General features: G+C 40.9%; 1 protein-coding gene across 1 annotated transcript in view; it reads right to left on the reverse strand.

Moving 5' to 3' along the window:
* LOC134088012 (protein NLRC5-like) overlaps positions 1-17,993 on the reverse strand; it is a 116,538-nt gene that overhangs the window by 83,518 nt on the left and 15,027 nt on the right. The window contains exons 6-19 of the mRNA XM_062541900.1: positions 16,319-17,981; positions 15,889-16,065; positions 13,731-13,904; positions 13,166-13,339; positions 11,927-12,097; positions 11,425-11,598; positions 10,443-10,616; positions 5,176-5,346; positions 4,678-4,851; positions 3,708-3,881; positions 3,174-3,344; positions 2,682-2,855; positions 1,711-1,884; positions 198-368 (exon numbers count right to left, since the gene is read on the reverse strand). Coding sequence (XP_062397884.1) covers positions 198-368; positions 1,711-1,884; positions 2,682-2,855; positions 3,174-3,344; positions 3,708-3,881; positions 4,678-4,851; positions 5,176-5,346; positions 10,443-10,616; positions 11,425-11,598; positions 11,927-12,097; positions 13,166-13,339; positions 13,731-13,904; positions 15,889-16,065; positions 16,319-17,981 — 3,916 coding nt within the window. The remainder of the gene's footprint in view (positions 1-197; positions 369-1,710; positions 1,885-2,681; positions 2,856-3,173; positions 3,345-3,707; positions 3,882-4,677; positions 4,852-5,175; positions 5,347-10,442; positions 10,617-11,424; positions 11,599-11,926; positions 12,098-13,165; positions 13,340-13,730; positions 13,905-15,888; positions 16,066-16,318; positions 17,982-17,993) is intronic.

Below are 17,993 nucleotides of genomic sequence, written 5' to 3' on the forward strand. Positions count from 1 at the left end.
TACCAGATCCCCAGGTGTCACTCCTGTGTCACATGTGGGGATGTAACGATCTTCTGGCCTAATATCAGTATTGCCCAATACATATCTTGCTGACTGCTATCAGCCTATAAGGAATGTTTCTGTTTCTCAACAACCAAGATGAAGTAAATAAACAAATAAAAAATATCAGAAAATGCCTGGCCTTAAAGTACACCAACCTTAATGTCTGCAGTTTACAGTGGGGACTAGACAGTCCCTTAGAGAGGAGCTGAACTCCAGAATTTCCCAGGTTATTGTGACTCAGGCCCAGCTCCATCAGGGTGTTTGATGACTGTAGAACCGAAGCCACAATCTCACACGATTTATCTCTGAGTTTACAGCCAACAAATCTGCAATACATTTCACAGAATTATGACAGAGCTCAACATAAATGAATTGACTACTGTATATGTTGTAAAATAAAATATAACTAGTCATTATTAGAAAAGGGAAAATCATAAAAAGGTACACCATGCACTAGCAAATTCATTCAGTAATTATGACTGATAATCCCATTAATATCTTTAGAAAAACATACTTTCTAATAATACTCAGACACAAAGCTTGAATTTATGCAGGCAAAAGGATTTGATTTGAGGTCAGATGACAAGACAGCAGAGCCATTCTGGGTGATCAGACAACTTAAAAAAACACACATTTATTTTGAAAACAATCTAAACCGCTCACAAAAAGTAAGGAAACTTGACTTTGGCTCATTATATCTCCACTTTAATAATACCAATCACTAAAGTGTTTTATGTCATTTTCATCGTTTATTAGTCACCTTTACAATGAGGTACAGCTTGTAAGCATTGGGCTCCCATGGAATGAGCAACACAAGCAAACGTGTAAGTAGTGCCAACGAAAAATGTGCCAAAATGGCCTGTTATGCTGTTGGAATTCACCTTTGTTACTTCAAGCATTGACGATTGCATTCTCCCACAGAAATGAGGAAAACAAAACATGTTAGGCATACATTCGTTCATTTTATACTCAGTGTCGGGGTCCTCAGTAGCGTGTAGAGGATCCATATGCAGCCACAACAGCTTGGCACCTTCTTCTCATGCTGGTCACCATCACCAACCTGGCCACATTCTGTGGGATGGCATTCCATTCCTCAATAAGGATCTGTTAAGTCAGCCAACCTGGTTCTGTTGGTGACTCTGGCACGCACAGCACGCCCAAGCTGATCCCACAAGTGTTCAATTGGGTTGAGGTCTGGACTCACGTCACGGCAGGCCATTCCATCCTCTCCACTCCCCAAATTCTGGAGGTACTCTCTGATGATCCCAGCTCTATGGGGGCGAGCGTTGTCATCCTGGAGGATGGCATTTGGTCCCATATTCTGGAGATATAGAAGTGCCACTGGCTCCAGAATCTCATCCCGGTATCTAAACTTATCTGGTAGCACTTGAAGCCCAAAACGAGATGTCTGGCAGCAGAACCCTATTACTGGCCATTTTGGCACATTTTTGGTTGGCACTACTCAGACATTTGGCTGTATTGCTCATTCCATGATTGCCCTATGCTTACAAACTATACCTCATTGTAAAGGTGACAAATCAACGATAAAAATTATATGAAACACTTTACTGGTTGGCATTACTAAAGGGGAGATATAATGGGCCAACGTCAAATTTCCTTACTTTTTGTGAGCAGTTACCCACATAACACTGCATATTTGTAACTGACCTCAGTGTCTCCAGCTTGCATTTTGGATCTCTTAGTCCCACAGAGAGCAGCTTCACTCCTTCATCCTGCAGGTCATTGTCACTCATGTCCAGCTCTCTAACATGGGAAGGTGTCCTCTGCAGCACTGATGCCATCATTTCACAGTTTGCTTTAGAGAGGCGACACTGATTTAGCCTGTTTAATGAACACAAATGATGTAGGAGTAAGAAAAACATAAGGGTGATGGAAAGGCAAGCCAAGGCAAGGCAGATTTATTCATATAGCACATTTCATACAGCAAGGCCACCCAATGTGCTTCACAAAACAAAATAAATAAAACATAGAAACATAATATATAAAACATTCACTATTAAATATTTAATAAATATGCAAAATCAAATAGGAAAACCCTAAGTATGACCAATTAAAAGAAAGCATCAGAAAACAGTTTAGTTTTGAAATTTGATTTGAAACTGGTAACAGTGGTGGAGCATGTCATATGGTCAAGTACATAGATATATATATATATATATATATATATATATATATATATATGTCATATGGTCAGGTAGTTCATGACATAATTGGGCAGCATAACAACTGAAGGCAGCCTCACCATGTTTGCTTCTAACTATTGGTTGGGTAGGGAAAATGATGCTCGCATTCAATCTTCATTCCAGTAAAAAGCAATAACAAAGCATGTGAAACAAACTCAAAATCTCTCCCTCTTGTTTGTGATGATTATCAGTGGCCTGCCCCCATGCCCACAGTACATTGATTGAAGTCATTCACTCCTCAGTTTGCTTTCTGACCCTGGATGAGGCCACCACATGGATTTACACTTTAATTTATTTAGCAGAAGCTTATCCAAAGAGACTTACACATGTTAATTATATTACAAGGGGCATTTGTCAATCAAATGTACTGTTCTGTCTTGAGAACATACAGTATGAGCAGGAGTAGGATTGTAAGTTCAGATACAGAGCACATACTGAATTGCTTCAACTTTGCGGTGAGGATCTTCCAGTGTAGCAGATAACAGCTTCTGTGTTGATTCTCCAGGACGATTGTTGCTAACATCCAGGTCTTTCACACAGGCAGGGTTTGACATCAGAGTGAAAGCCAGACAAACATAACCTTCATCTGAGATTTCACACTTACTGAGCCTGAGAGACAGATAGACACATAAAACCAGAGAGAGAGAGAGAGAGAGAAAGAGAGAGAGAGAGAGAGAGAATTTTACAATGACACAGTAACTCCTCAAGTCTCAGGATTCAGACTTCAGAGTACCAGATCCCCAGGTGTCACTCCTGTGTCACATGTGGGGATGTAACGATCTTCTGGCCTAATATCAGTATTGCCCAATACATATCTTGCTGACTGCTATCAGCCTATAAGGAATGTTTCTGTTTCTCAACAACCAAGATGAAGTAAATAAACAAATAAAAAATATCAGAAAATGCCTGGCCTTAAAGTACACCAACCTTAATGTCTGCAGTTTACAGTGGGGACTAGACAGTCCCTTAGAGAGGAGCTGAACTCCAGAATTTCCCAGGTTATTGTGACTCAGGTCCAGCTCCATCAGGGTGTTTGATGACTGTAGAACCGAAGCCACAATCTCACACGATTTATCTCTGAGTTTACAGCCAACAAATCTGCAATACATTTCACAGAATTATGACAGAGCTCAACATAAATGAATTGACTACTGTATATGTTGTAAAATAAAATATAACTAGTCATTATTAGAAAAGGGAAAATCATAAAAAGGTACACCATGCACTAGCAAATTCATTCAGTAATTATGACAGATAATCCCATTAATATCTTTAGAAAAACATACTTTCTAATAGTACTCAGACACGAAGCTTGACTTTATGCAGGCAAAAGGATTTGATTTGAGGTCAGATGACAAGACAGCAGAGCCATTCTGGGTGATCAGACAACTTAAAAAAACCACACATTTATTTTGAAAACAATCTATACCCACATAACACTGCATGTTCCTTGTAACTGACCTCAGTCTCTCCAGCTCGCATTGTGGATCTCTTAGTCCCACACAGAGCAGCTCCACTCCTTCATCCTGCAGGTCATTGTCACTCATGTCCAGCTCTCTAACATGGGAAGGTGTCCTCTGCAGCACTGATGCCATCATTTCACAGCTTACTTTAGAGAGGTGACACTGATTTAGCCTGTTTAATGAACACAGGTGATGTAGGAGTAAGAAAAACATAAGGGTGATGGTAAGGCAAGCCAAGACAAGGCAGATTTATTCATATAGCACATTTCATACAGCAAGGCCACCCAATGTACTTCACAAAATAAAATAAATAAAACATAGAAACATAATAGATAAAACATTCACTATTAAATATTTAATAAATATGCAAAATCAAATAGGAAAACCCTAAGTATGACCAATTAAAAGAAAGCATCAGAAAACAGTTTAGTTTTGAAATTTGATTTGAAACTGGTAACAGTGGTGGAGCATGTCATATGGTCAGGTACATACAGTAGATATATATATATATATATATATATATATATATATATATCAATGGTCAGGCAGTTCATGACATAATTGGGCAGCATAACAACTGAAGGCAGCCTCACCATGTTTGCTTCTAACTATTGGTTGGGTAGGGAAAATGATGCTCGCATTCAATCTTCATTCCAGTAAAAATAATAACAAAGCATGTGAAACAAACTCAAAATCTCTCCCCCTTGTTTGTGATGATTATCAGTGGCCTGCCCCCATGCCCACACTACATTGATTGAAGTCATTCACAACTCAGTTTGCTTTCTGACCCTGGATGAGGCCACCACATGGATTTACACTTTAATTTATTTAGCAGAAGCTTATCCAAAGAGACTTACACATGTTAATTATATTACAAGGGGCATTTGTCAATCAAATGTACTGTTCTGTCTTGAGAACATACAGTATGAGCAGGAGTAGGATTGTAAGTTCAGATACAGAGCACATACTGAATTGCTTCAACTTTGCGGTGAGGATCTTCCAGTGTAGCAGATAACAGCTTCTGTGTTGATTCTCCAGGACGATTGTTGCTAACATCCAGGTCTTTCACACAGGCAGGGTTTGACATCAGAGTGAAAGCCAGACAAACATAACCTTCATCTGAGATTTCACACTTACTGAGCCTGAGAGACAGATAGACACATAAAACCAGAGAGAGAGAGAGAGAGAGAGAGAGAAAGAGAGAGAGAGAGAGAGAGAATTTTACAATGACACAGTAACTCCTCAAGTCTCAGGATTCAGACTTCAGAGTACCAGATCCCCAGGTGTCACTCCTGTGTCACATGTGGGGATGTAACGATCTTCTGGCCTAATATCAGTATTGCCCAATACATATCTTGCTGACTGCTATCAGCCTATAAGGAATGTTTCTGTTTCTCAACAACCAAGATGAAGTAAATAAACAAATAAAAAATATCAGAAAATGCCTGGCCTTAAAGTACACCAACCTTAATGTCTGCAGTTTACAGTGGGGACTAGACAGTCCCTTAGAGAGGAGCTGAACTCCAGAATTTCCCAGGTTATTGTGACTCAGGTCCAGCTCCATCAGGGTGTTTGATGACTGTAGAACCGAAGCCACAATCTCACACGATTTATCTCTGAGTTTACAGCCAACAAATCTGCAATACATTTCACAGAATTATGACAGAGCTCAACATAAATGAATTGACTACTGTATATGTTGTAAAATAAAATATAACTAGTCATTATTAGAAAAGGGAAAATCATAAAAAGGTACACCATGCACTAGCAAATTCATTCAGTAATTATGACAGATAATCCCATTAATATCTTTAGAAAAACATACTTTCTAATAGTACTCAGAAACGAAGCTTGACTTTATGCAGGCAAAAGGATTTGATTTGAGGTCAGATGACAAGACAGCAGAGCCATTCTGGGTGATCAGACAACTTAAAAAAAACACACATTTATTTTGAAAACAATCTACAGTGGGTACGGGTTGAGAATGCACCTTCTCCCGCGGGACTCCCGAAGAGATCCCGCAGGCCGTCAAGCCGATTTTTTTCGAGGCTAAGGCAATGTACCCAAACAACCACCAGGTGGCAGAAAGTTTCATCCCGCATTTCAAAATGATGAAGACCGCATATCCGTCAATAGTCGACTCCTTAATCTCATTTAATCATAACAATGAAGGTGATGACTGGCGAAATTATTCAAACGACGTTTCAATGAACCATTGTTGAAATGAATGAAAATGGTTATAGAAAATCGCCTACAGCCTAACGCCGACACAGCTGATTCTTTGATTGATTCTAAGCTGTTTTGATGTAGGGGATGGGTAAACTGGCGCGCTACAAACATGCTACCAATCAAATGTAATATTAGTAGGACTAGCCTACTTAGACACTTTAGTCATAGGCAACGTTGCCATGTTAATTTGGGCTAGAAGTGCTTGCTTGTGGTGGCGCTCCTGTCCGCTGCTTCTCCCGAATTGTGTGGCAAATTTGTCAGCAATCAGCTTAAATGTCAAATCATATTTATTTCTCTTTGTCGCCATGGTATTGGGGGAAACGCGGAGAAACGAGATGGTCAGTCCTCGTATTTTTTCTTCGCGTTTCGTTATAAGAAATAGGCTATATAAGTAATGTAATGGTCAATTTGCTGCGCAATTGACCAAGCAACCGCGGACCGACAGAAAAAGAAAGCAAACGTTGCTGCGGAAATGCTTGCTTATTTGATGTGTTTAAACGTAGAGCCATACAATTAGGTGTGTCTGTTATTATGATAATTTTCGAGCATAACTGGTTGTCCATAGCTCAGTGACAGGTGTTAATAGCCTTGCCATAAGCACTGCTGCAGGTGCTTCTTTAATTATGCGGTTAGAGCATAAGCGCTTACTCATATAGACTATAACTCAGGGACAGGTGCAAAACCACCAACTGGGATGGATCGAAGGGCAAGCAAGCACTGCCACACAACGTGAAGGCCTTTGTGTTGTCAACACTAAGCAGAACGTTTCCTACGATGGGGAGAAGTGGCCGCAAGGACTGCATCGATAAGATCAACGAATAGCACTACAGTAATGTTTTACAACCCAGCTGGTATCCGCTGTTCATTCCGACATATCCCCACTCGGCGGTAGGCCTAGGCCTATTTAACTTTTATTTCAAACAACGTGCCATTCCGACATGAGGTCATTAATAGGCTATTCATGTCATAACTATTAGGCTATCATTAGACCTCATCGGTTTTGAGAGCTGGAAATACATGTGTTTGCTAAATATCGGTTGTTGTGCATGTTGCGTTCGCGACTCGGGGAAGTGAAAGCAGTTCTGTAAAGACATTGCAAGTTCTCATGGCGATCATCTGCGCCGCGCCGCGCCGCGCAGCTGTAGCTGATTGTGAAAGCCGATTGGAAATACATACGTTTAGAGCGAACGTTTCAACTATGTTTGCCATGGTAGACAAAAACACTCAAATAAAACAATAGCCTAACAAATAACTGCATGCGTAATGGACACGGCTCTATATCCTAAATAATTTTCGAGGTTCGCCATTTGGTAATATGACCTATCCTTACTGACAATATTTGGATTGGACAATTTAGATTGAGCACAACTAAAGTTGCACGAAGGCAAAATACAGTCCTAAAAGCCTATTCTATATAGCCTGGCCAATATTGTAGATGTGCAAAAGCAGCATTTGCGTGCGTGCTTGCCGGTGAGGTGTAGCCTACAAAAATGAGCATAACAACTGATTATTAAAGTATGGCTATAGGATATAGGCTAGAGAAGAGTTGGTTTAAAATTCAAGTGTAGTAAAAAAGTTTGTGCACATCCCCGGTCAAGGTGCAGAACAAGAGTAGGCTAAATCATAAAAAATGGAAAAAGGTTCGCACACTTGAAATCCTTCTTTTTTGATTTGATTTTATTTTCTTTATCACAAAGGAATGACGTTTCGACCGTGTGGTCTTCTTCAGATTAAAATTCAAGTACGTGCGCTATTTAACCCCTCGAGACCGACTGCAGTCTGCTGACACAGCCAGACGACTCTCCCAACCCATTCATTCGTTTTGGCCGATATAACCCATTCATTCGTTTTGTGCGTATATAGATTCCTGCATGCTGCATTACCGTGACCCTTAGCCTACCTTGTGGATGATTTTTTCTCATTGGAATACAGCAGGACAGAATGCCTTTTATCTAACAAACGCAAAAGCTGAGATTGTTGGAAGGACTAGGCTACTCAACAAACTTGTTTTTCGTTTCTGGGAGATCTCGTTATCGTTTTGGATTGTCGGATTTTTATACTTATAGGTTGGACTTATGGACAATGAACTTTGAGGGGTGGTTGTTAGTGCTTTACAAAGCTTTGTGTTAATAAGTGTCGGTCCTCCTATCCTTCAGCTCACTGCGCGATGCAGTTGCGCATAGTGGCCAGCCACGAAGTCATTAACTGTTTACGACACAATACATGATATTTGTGTTTTTCGTTTCTTAGATTTAATGCATGTTTGACATGTAAACAGGCCTTCAGTCCGTTAACTTAAGGCCTTCTTTTGCATGGGGTTGCTCGCATCCGCCCGTAACCTAGACTATTATGTGCGTAGTGGCTGCATACTCTTGATTATAATAAGAGGCAAATTGTTACAGGACAACTTAAACTGACTTCCCCAATGCTTCCCCGCAGCACATTACATTTTAATATAGGCTAATATAGGATGAACAAAGTCTATGGACTTGCTATATTAAATCCAGTAGCCTAATAATTCTATGCGCCACGTCTTTTCACGATTTCGCAAGTGATGTAGTAGGCTACGTTTAAACATCGACAAACGTCTGTGAGACTACCCATTTCATGAAGAGCAATTGTCTTGTGCGATCATTCCCCCTCCCCCACACTTGTCTAACCAGTTCACCAAACATTATAGCCTACCTATATGAGGCATTGAGGACGATTGCCTCCCTTCCCCCTCTCTCTCGACAGACACTTCCTGACACTAGGGCTCGGGATCAAGACATCAAAACTTCGCGGGCACAGCCACATTGGCAGCTTCACTCCTTAGTTTACTATGGATTACTATGGATTTACTCCCGCCTTTTAGTGTGTTCCTGTTACTTAGTTTTTGCCTTCTTGGTAGTATGTTGCTGTGTAGTGGGGTGTAACAGTGCAACCCACGATCGCAAGAGGAAAAGAATAAATCGCTACTATATTTCTGCTTCTTGTCTTGTGCATCTGAATGAATGGATATTACGTTCAGTGCTATACCAATGGCGGCGATATTCCTAGAATGCAAGGCGTGTGCCCGAGCCCTATTATGTAAATGTAAAAAATGTGTGTGTGTGTGTGTGTGTGTGTGTGTGTGTGTGTGTGTGTGTGTGTGTGTGTGTGTGTGTTGCGCTTTTTAATAAAATAATGCCTCTTGTCTTAATGGGTTCCGGAGGTTCGTAGAGTAAGTTTTGAACCCCGATCGCTGACGTATGATTAAGATGCCTCAACCATTTACGCCACAGTTCGAGTGTCAATCTCTTCGCACTTAGCCAAGAAATATAAAGGATTCAGTCAGTCGAGTTCATTTATTCGCGGCATGCACTTGAAACGCCGATCAAAAGTTCTGACATGTTAAACTGACGTTAGTCATTAATTCACCACATGATAAAATGCTGTTATATTGACGCACAGTAGCCCACGGTAGTCTATGTCTATCTCTGAATCAACATGAACATGCATAACGAGATCCATATATTCTAAGTTGCTAGAAACTTCTTTTGCGGAGCTAGGCCTACTAGTCGATGGTTACAATGAATCACCCTCACTGCCCTATCGCATATCTGACCATTCATTGTTACAATGTTACAAAATGCGCGATCTTCTCCATGCATGTAGCCTATGGTTATAAGTAAAGTGACATGATAGGCATGTAGGCCTATTAAAGATATTTCTGTTAAATACATTTTATTTTCAGTTGTCAAAAGTGGTGGGGACAAAATCTGTGATAAAGTGCTGGGTAAGCTACCCAGCGTCGCCGGTTAAAATGAACATGCCTCCGTTTTAAAATAGCCTATAGGCCTACACATTTCTAAGTATTCCTAGCATAAATGTAGCCTAAATGTCCATCTTGTCCATCTCTTTCGTCTTCGCCTTGACAATAATAGCCTATTCACGGAAATGCGGTCTTGTAACCGTAATGAATTAATGAATTAATCTAAGGTTGCCTATCGAGTCTTTCAGGTTGAATTGAAGGCTTCTAAAACCATTTTCATTAATTTCAACAATGGTTTATTGAAACGTCGTTTGATTATAATTTCGCCAGTCATCACCTTCATTTTAATGATTAAATGAGACGGATTAAATGAGACGGATATGCGGAGCATTTCTCTCCCTCTCCATTGACCAAAACGTTGCTCTGGCATCTCTGCTGGACTGACTGAGTTATAGGCTACGTCGAGTGAGAGAGTCAGCTGTGAGGTACGCTGTAAAACATTCGAAAACTCTGAAACTGCAATCTGACATGCCGAGCGTGATGTCTCTTTTCTCTGCTTGTCACCAGCGCGGTGTCTTCGGGTTTTTCCGTGTTTTCCGGTATGAGCCGAACCTTCATTTTATTAGGGCGGTCTTATGTTGCCCCCTTGCGGTTGCACTTTTAATTAAAGTCCCGATGCTTCGGGAGTCCCGATGTGCGGGAAAGAAAGGAGCATTCTCAACCCGTACCATCTGTATACCCACATAACACTGCATGTTCCTTGTAACTGACCTCAGTCTCTCCAGCTTGCATTGTGGATCTCTTAGTCCCACACAGAGCAGCTCCACTCCTTCATCCTGCAGGTCATTGTCACTCATGTCCAGCTCTCTAACATGGGAAGGTGTCCTCTGCAGCACTGATGCCATCATTTCACAGCTTACTTTAGAGAGGTGACACTGATTTAGCCTGTTTAATGAACACAGGTGATGTAGGAGTAAGAAAAACATAAGGGTGATGGTAAGGCAAGCCAAGACAAGGCAGATTTATTCATATAGCACATTTCATACAGCAAGGCCACCCAATGTACTTCACAAAATAAAATAAATAAAACATAGAAACATAATAGATAAAACATTCACTATTAAATATTTAATAAATATGCAAAATCAAATAGGAAAACCCTAAGTATGACCAATTAAAAGAAAGCATCAGAAAACAGTTTAGTTTTGAAATTTGATTTGAAACTGGTAACAGTGGTGGAGCATGTCATATGGTCAGGTACATACAGTAGATATATATATATATATATATATATATATATATATATATATATATATATATCAATGGTCAGGCAGTTCATGACATAATTGGGCAGCATAACAACTGAAGGCAGCCTCACCATGTTTGCTTCTAACTATTGGTTGGGTAGGGAAAATGATGCTCGCATTCAATCTTCATTCCAGTAAAAATAATAACAAAGCATGTGAAACAAACTCAAAATCTCTCCCCCTTGTTTGTGATGATTATCAGTGGCCTGCCCCCATGCCCACAGTACATTGATTGAAGTCATTCACAACTCAGTTTGCTTTCTGACCCTGGATGAGGCCACCACATGGATTTACACTTTAATTTATTTAGCAGAAGCTTATCCAAAGAGACTTACACATGTTAATTATATTACAAGGGGCATTTGTCAATCAAATGTACTGTTCTGTCTTGAGAACATACAGTATGAGCAGGAGTAGGATTGTAAGTTCAGATACAGAGCACATACTGAATTGCTTCAACTTTGCGGTGAGGATCTTCCAGTGTAGCAGATAACAGCTTCTGTGCTGAATCTCCAGGACGATTGTTGCTAACATCCAGGTCTTTCACACAGGCAGGGTTTGACATCAGAGTGAAAGCCAGACAAACATAACCTTCATCTGAGATTTCACACTTACTGAGCCTGAGAGACAGATAGACACATAAAACCAGAGAGAGAGAGAGAGAGAGAGAGAGAGAGAAAGAGAGAGAGAGAGAGAGAGAATTTTACAATGACACAGTAACTCCTCAAGTCTCAGGATTCAGACTTCAGAGTACCAGATCCCCAGGTGTCACTCCTGTGTCACATGTGGGGATGTAACGATCTTCTGGCCTAATATCAGTATTGCCCAATACATATCTTGCTGACTGCTATCAGCCTATAAGGAATGTTTCTGTTTCTCAACAACCAAGATGAAGTAAATAAACAAATAAAAAATATCAGAAAATGCCTGGCCTTAAAGTACACCAACCTTAATGTCTGCAGTTTACAGTGGGGACTAGACAGTCCCTTAGAGAGGAGCTGAACTCCAGAATTTCCCAGGTTATTGTGACTCAGGTCCAGCTCCATCAGGGTGTTTGATGACTGTAGAACTGAAGCCACAATCTCACACGATTTATCTCTGAGTTTACAGCCAACAAATCTGCAATACATTTCACAGAATTATGACAGAGCTCAACATAAATGAATTGACTACTGTATATGTTGTAAAATGGGCAAATACTTCTATAAGATGTAGGTCCAGATGCCTACAGACATAAAAGGTCAGACAGTGGAGATTGTCGACAAATACAAATACCTGGGCACTATCATAGATAACAAGTTCACATTTCAGGCTAACTGTGAAGCAGCTTTTAAAAAGGCAATGTCTGTGTTGTCTTAGGAATCAACGTCTGTATTGTCTTAGGAAACTGTCCTACCTACACATAGACCGAATCCTGCTGACCCTTTTCTACCGTGCTTTCATTGAGTCAATTCTGTCCTTCTGTCTGGTGTGTTGGTTTAGCAATTTGTCTCTTAATAACAAAAATTCCCTTGGCCAAATAGTTAGGTGGTCTAGCAGGCTAATTGGTGAGCCACAACGTAGCCCTGATATTCTCTACACCAGACAGTTGCTGAGGATAGCAGGCTCCATCCTGGAAGACAGCTCCCACCCGCTACACACAGAATTTCAGCTCCTCCCATCAGGCCTTACATTTAAATGACCTGCCTGCATAATGTCTGTGTTCCTAATTGCCTGTCCTGTTGTGAGTTGTGGTCTGTTGTGTTTTAATGTCCATTATGTTGCATGTTATATCTTAATGAAGTGCCAACTCACTTGTCTGCACACCAAATCTACCTCCGGGTATAAATAAAGTTATCAAATCAAATCAAATCAAAATAAGTGTAAATTACAATAATTTCTCACTGTCCATCAGAGCAGTATAGACTGTAAATATGAAACACTTTGATTTTATTTCATGATTTTTTTATTTTCATTCTTGATCGTACAGACAAGTGCCTAGTCTCGTTGGAAAGCTCCGCTTCTGCTCTTTCATGCAATAACGTCAATCGAGCTCATAGGGTTAAAGGGCCATGACATGCCCAGTTTAATACGTGGGAGGAGACCATGTGGAAACATGAGAATATCGGTCTCCAACAGAGGATACAGATGGATGACCAGCTCCACTAGAACCTCATCAAACTCAGATAAACACCCAGCAGCACTCACCTGAAAGTCTCTAGTTTACAATTGGGATCATCCAGTCTCTCTGTGAGCTCTCTGACACCTGAGTCTCCTGGGTGATTGTAGCTCAGATCCAGTTGTTTGAGGAAAGAGGGGTTTGATTTGAGGGCAGAGGACAAGAAAGAACAGCTCTTCTGGGAGATCTGACAACCAGACAGTCTGAAACAAAATATCATCTTCCTCATTATTAGAGAAGGGAAAAGCATTACAAGTTGCATGCACTAGCAATTCATTCCATAATGATGACTGAAAAAAAAACATTAACAGCTTTAGAAAAACATACTTTAAATAATAGTAAGAAACTTGACTATGCAGGCAAAATTATTTGATTTGAGGGCAATGGACAAGAAAGCACAACCCTTCTGAGTGATCACACAACGAGAAAAAACATAATTATTTTGAAAACAATCTAAACCCACATAAAACTGCATAGACCTACAAGGCAAAATTACATGTCTCAGCATCACACAATCATATTCAGATGTCACTGGAATTTCTTCATGTAGAATGGGACAAATTAATATATTACTTTACATTCCTGATGACTGACCTCAGTGTCTCCAGCTTGCATTGCGATTCTCTTAGTCCCACACAGAGCAGCTCCACTCCTTCATCCTGCAGGTCATTGTCACTCATGTCCAGTTCTATCAGATGGGAAGGTGTCCTCTGCAGCACTGATGCCATCATTTCACAGCTTGCTTTCGAGAGGTGACACTGATTTAGCCTGTTTAACAAATACAGGTAATGTAGGAGTAAGAAAACTCTAAAGGTTCTGTCAGGACCGCTTGGGTCAAAGACACACAAGAGAGACGTATCTTTAAAGCCAATTATATTTTGTATTTGGCTTAGAGGAAGTTCCCTGTCTTTCCATGAGCTACCTAGACAGGGAACAGCAGCATCCTCAGGGGACTACCCTCCCAGTTTAAACTGGGAGAGTAACTCTATTCCCCCCGAACAGAGCAAGCAACAATGACAACAGTATGTTATTATTTTAAGTTGAGGAGGTGGGTTGCAAAGCAGCGAGCAGAGAAAGCAAGGCAGACTGATGCAGAATAAGACGCCCTTATGAGAGAAACTACACGCAAGTGAATGGAACGATCAGCTTAGCGGAACAGCTGATGTGGGCTGGGTTTGGCATAGCCAATAAGAAACAGCCAGCTGACAGCGGGCTTGACTACGCTGCCTGCCAGAACTAGCACAAATGCTTGATTTTTGGTAGGAAAATTATGCTTTTTTGGTTCATGCAGCATTCGATCTTCATTTCAGTAAAGATCAAAAACAAAGCATGTGAAACAAACTCAACATCTCTCCCCCTTTGTCTGTGATGGCCTGCCCCCATGCCCACTATAATAGGCTACATGCAGGAAAGGCTCTCTGTACACTTGTTTGTTTCCGGTGGAGCCAGGTGTGTTTGAGCCTGCCGCTATTGGTAATGCAATTAGTGTCTACACGGACCCGGTTGGATGCTGCACCTGGGAATCAGCACGTTACGACAAAGAAAGATTTATACGTGTTGAAATTGTTATTATTAGTTGAACAAGATATTCAGTGTCAGAGTGGAAGATTTAACGAGCATAATGTAACAGAAGATGCCGTTACAACAGTTTAATTTCTACCGGAAATAAATGAGTGTACAGGAAGAGCCTTGTGTGCACCTAGGCTATTGACTGAAGTCATTCACACCTCATTACCGTATATCTCCCATCTCAAGGCAAACTGAGGGAATGATGCACGACCATTCAAAAACATGACTGGTTTTCTAAAGATACAAAGCTTAATGCTAATCGGTGAAGTGTCCCTTTAAGAACTCACCGTGAACCAGGTGTACTTTGATTTGAATGCGAACGCTTCTCGTTAGATGTCTTTAGGGGAGTGTGCCGTAACGTAATTTATGTAACTTCTGCTTTCTCATACAACTTCCTACTTGTAAGACTAGCATGATGGACAAATGGATTACAGGACCAAGACAACACCTACTTCAGCCAGTCTGAGGAAAAGAACAATACAACAACAACAACAACAACTAGAAAAGCACTCCGAGAGCGCAGACCTCCGCCAAGCACCTCCTGGATCCAGATCGTGATCTCGATCAAACAAACCCCGATGAAAACATAACCTCCTTGGTGGAGGTAATGAAAGCCCCTCCCAGTCTGGACAATGAAGTACTCCGTCTTGACCCAGCTGATGTCCAGAGGACCTTACACATCAACACCCAATGGCTACCACCTACCACTAACTTCCATCACTTCCTTCTGCCCTAACCGCTCAACTGATGATGCCGTATGGGCTGCACTTCACCTGAGTCTGGCCGATCTCAGATATAAGATGTGGTTCACTAGGCATCAACATGTGCAGCTGGATGTTGAACTCCTTCACACTGACCCCAAACATGCATTGTAAAAAACACCTCTCAGACCATCCAGGGCCCTGATTGAAATGGTGATCAAAGAGCAGGCTATCTAAAGGCCAAGTTCTCATGCATGAACTACAGTAGCTATAAAATGACATGTGGGAGCATTATGCTGACTCATCAGTGTTTGCTATTAGGGTTTTGCATATGGTGTTATACTGTATTTGCAAATAGATTTTCTTTGGTTATTAAAACAGCTTTAGCTAGACTTGGTCTTTCCTTCAAATTAGGGCCCACAGTGTGTCAAAATATTTGTGAAGTGTTCAAAGTTATCAGTGTAAGACAAAAATTCACTCACCAAACCCTCCTGGAGACATTGACTACAGGGAGCATTCTGTGGAGCCCTTCCTCTGATCTCAGGTATTTCTTCAGATCAAACTCCTCCAGCTCTTCAGCGGACATCAGCAGCAGATAAGTCAGAGCTGAACACTGGGCTGGAGTCAGTTTCTTCTCCTCGCCTGCTGAGCTCATGTATCTGTGTAACAGAAGAGATGCATACCGGTATTTGAACATTTCTGAATATATCTCAAATCAGTGGGGGTCAGCAAGTTATTTTCTCACTATACAATGCTTTAAATGTGAATAATATCAATTCTAGCTTTCTATCAATAGCTTTTGGTCCACATTAGCAAACTCAATCTCAACATCCCAGACAAATATGAGATCAGCATCTTATGCACTTCACTTAAAATAGATACAGTATCAATAAAAAGTATCTTGTTGATTACCTGTTGATCTCCTTAACCAGTGAATCATCTCCAAGTTCATTCAGACAGTGGAAAAGGTTGATCATCCGTTCTGGTGGGATGTTTTTGCTGATCTTTTTCTTGATGTATTCAACTGTCTTCTTGATGCTCAGTTGTCTGACACCCAAATGTGGCAGAACATCATTCAGGGGGAACCGGACTTCAGGCTCCAACATTGGAGCCAGTCCAAGAAGGAAGCGCACACAAAGATCCAATCGTCCATTTTTACTTAGTAAGGCCCTCTCCAAAGACATCTTATAGAGGTCGAACCTTGTGTTCTTGACCATCCATCTAGTCTTCTCCCAAGTGGTCTTGATAAAGAGATTTGCTTTGTCAATTGCATGTGTGTGGAGCAAGTAAAGAGCTGCCAGAAATTCCTGTACACTCAGATGCACAAAGCTGAATATGCTCTTTCCACTTATAGCACTTTCTTTTTTGAAGATCTGTGTACAAAGTCCAGCCTGCAATGCTCCTGTATTTACATCAATTTCACATTCCTTGAGATCCTTCTCATAGAATATCAGGGTGCCCTCATCCAGATGTTTGAATGCTAGTTTCCCAAGTTTAACAAGAAGCTCCCCTTTTTCCTCTGGGCTCATCTCTTGGTATTTCTTCATTCTGGTGATCTGAAAGACACTGAATTGTGCATACATTTCAGTCAACGTTTTGGGCATTTCCTGGTCAGAGACTCTTTTCTCTTTTCCCTTTCCTCCAAGCACCACTGCTGTGATCCGACAGAACACTGGGATGTGACACATTATGTAGAGGCTTCTCTTTGATTTCACATGTGCTATAATTTGTTCAGCTTTCTCTGGAATGACCTTCTTAAAATACTCCTCTCTGTGGCTTTCACTGAAACCTTGGATCTCTGTAACCAAGTCGAAAAGGTCACACAGGTCCTTGTTGGCTGCAGCTGGTCTCGTTGTTACCCAGATGAGTGCAGAAGGCACCAGTTTACCAGTTATTAGACTTGTTGTTAACATGGCAACTGATGCTTTTTCTTTTGGATCACAGATATGCTTGCTGAAGTTTAGCTCGAGTCTGCTTTCATCTAAACCATCAAGTACAAAGAGAACTGTAGCCTCTTTTAAGTCAGTGGATTCTGTCAAATCTTCAAGGTCTGGGTAAAATTTAACGAGAAGGTCAAAGAGGCTATGGACCTCGTCTTTGTACAAGTTCAGCTCTCGAAATGGAAGAACAAAAGTCAACTCTATTTTTTTATTCTCTATGTCTTCTGCCCAGTCCAAGACAAACTTTTGCACAGCAACACTTTTCCCCACTCCGGCTATTCCCATAGTCAAGACCTTTGTGACAGGTTCATCTGCATAAAAATGGTCAGAGAATATGTTTGACAACTTGACTTTGTTCTTGGTCCCAGCGAATGTCCTTGTCTCAATCTGTTTCAAGTGAATTGTTGACACTTCATGTGCACTGTTGACCTCTCCAGAGCGTCCTTCTACAACGCAAAGATCAGTGTAGATGTCCTGCAGTTTTTCATCGCCTAGCTCTTGACGTACAAGGAAACACCTCTTTTTTAAGATGGACTGAAGGTGTTGCTTGAGTTGTCTGTTTGTCTCTCTCTTCTTTTCTACTTCAATCTGTGTTGTCATTTTTTGTGGTTGGACTGTATGTTCAGCAACATGCTCTTGAAAAAATA

Source organism: Sardina pilchardus, chromosome 1, assembly GCF_963854185.1.
Source record: "Sardina pilchardus chromosome 1, fSarPil1.1, whole genome shotgun sequence".
NCBI lineage: Eukaryota > Metazoa > Chordata > Actinopteri > Clupeiformes > Clupeidae > Sardina > Sardina pilchardus.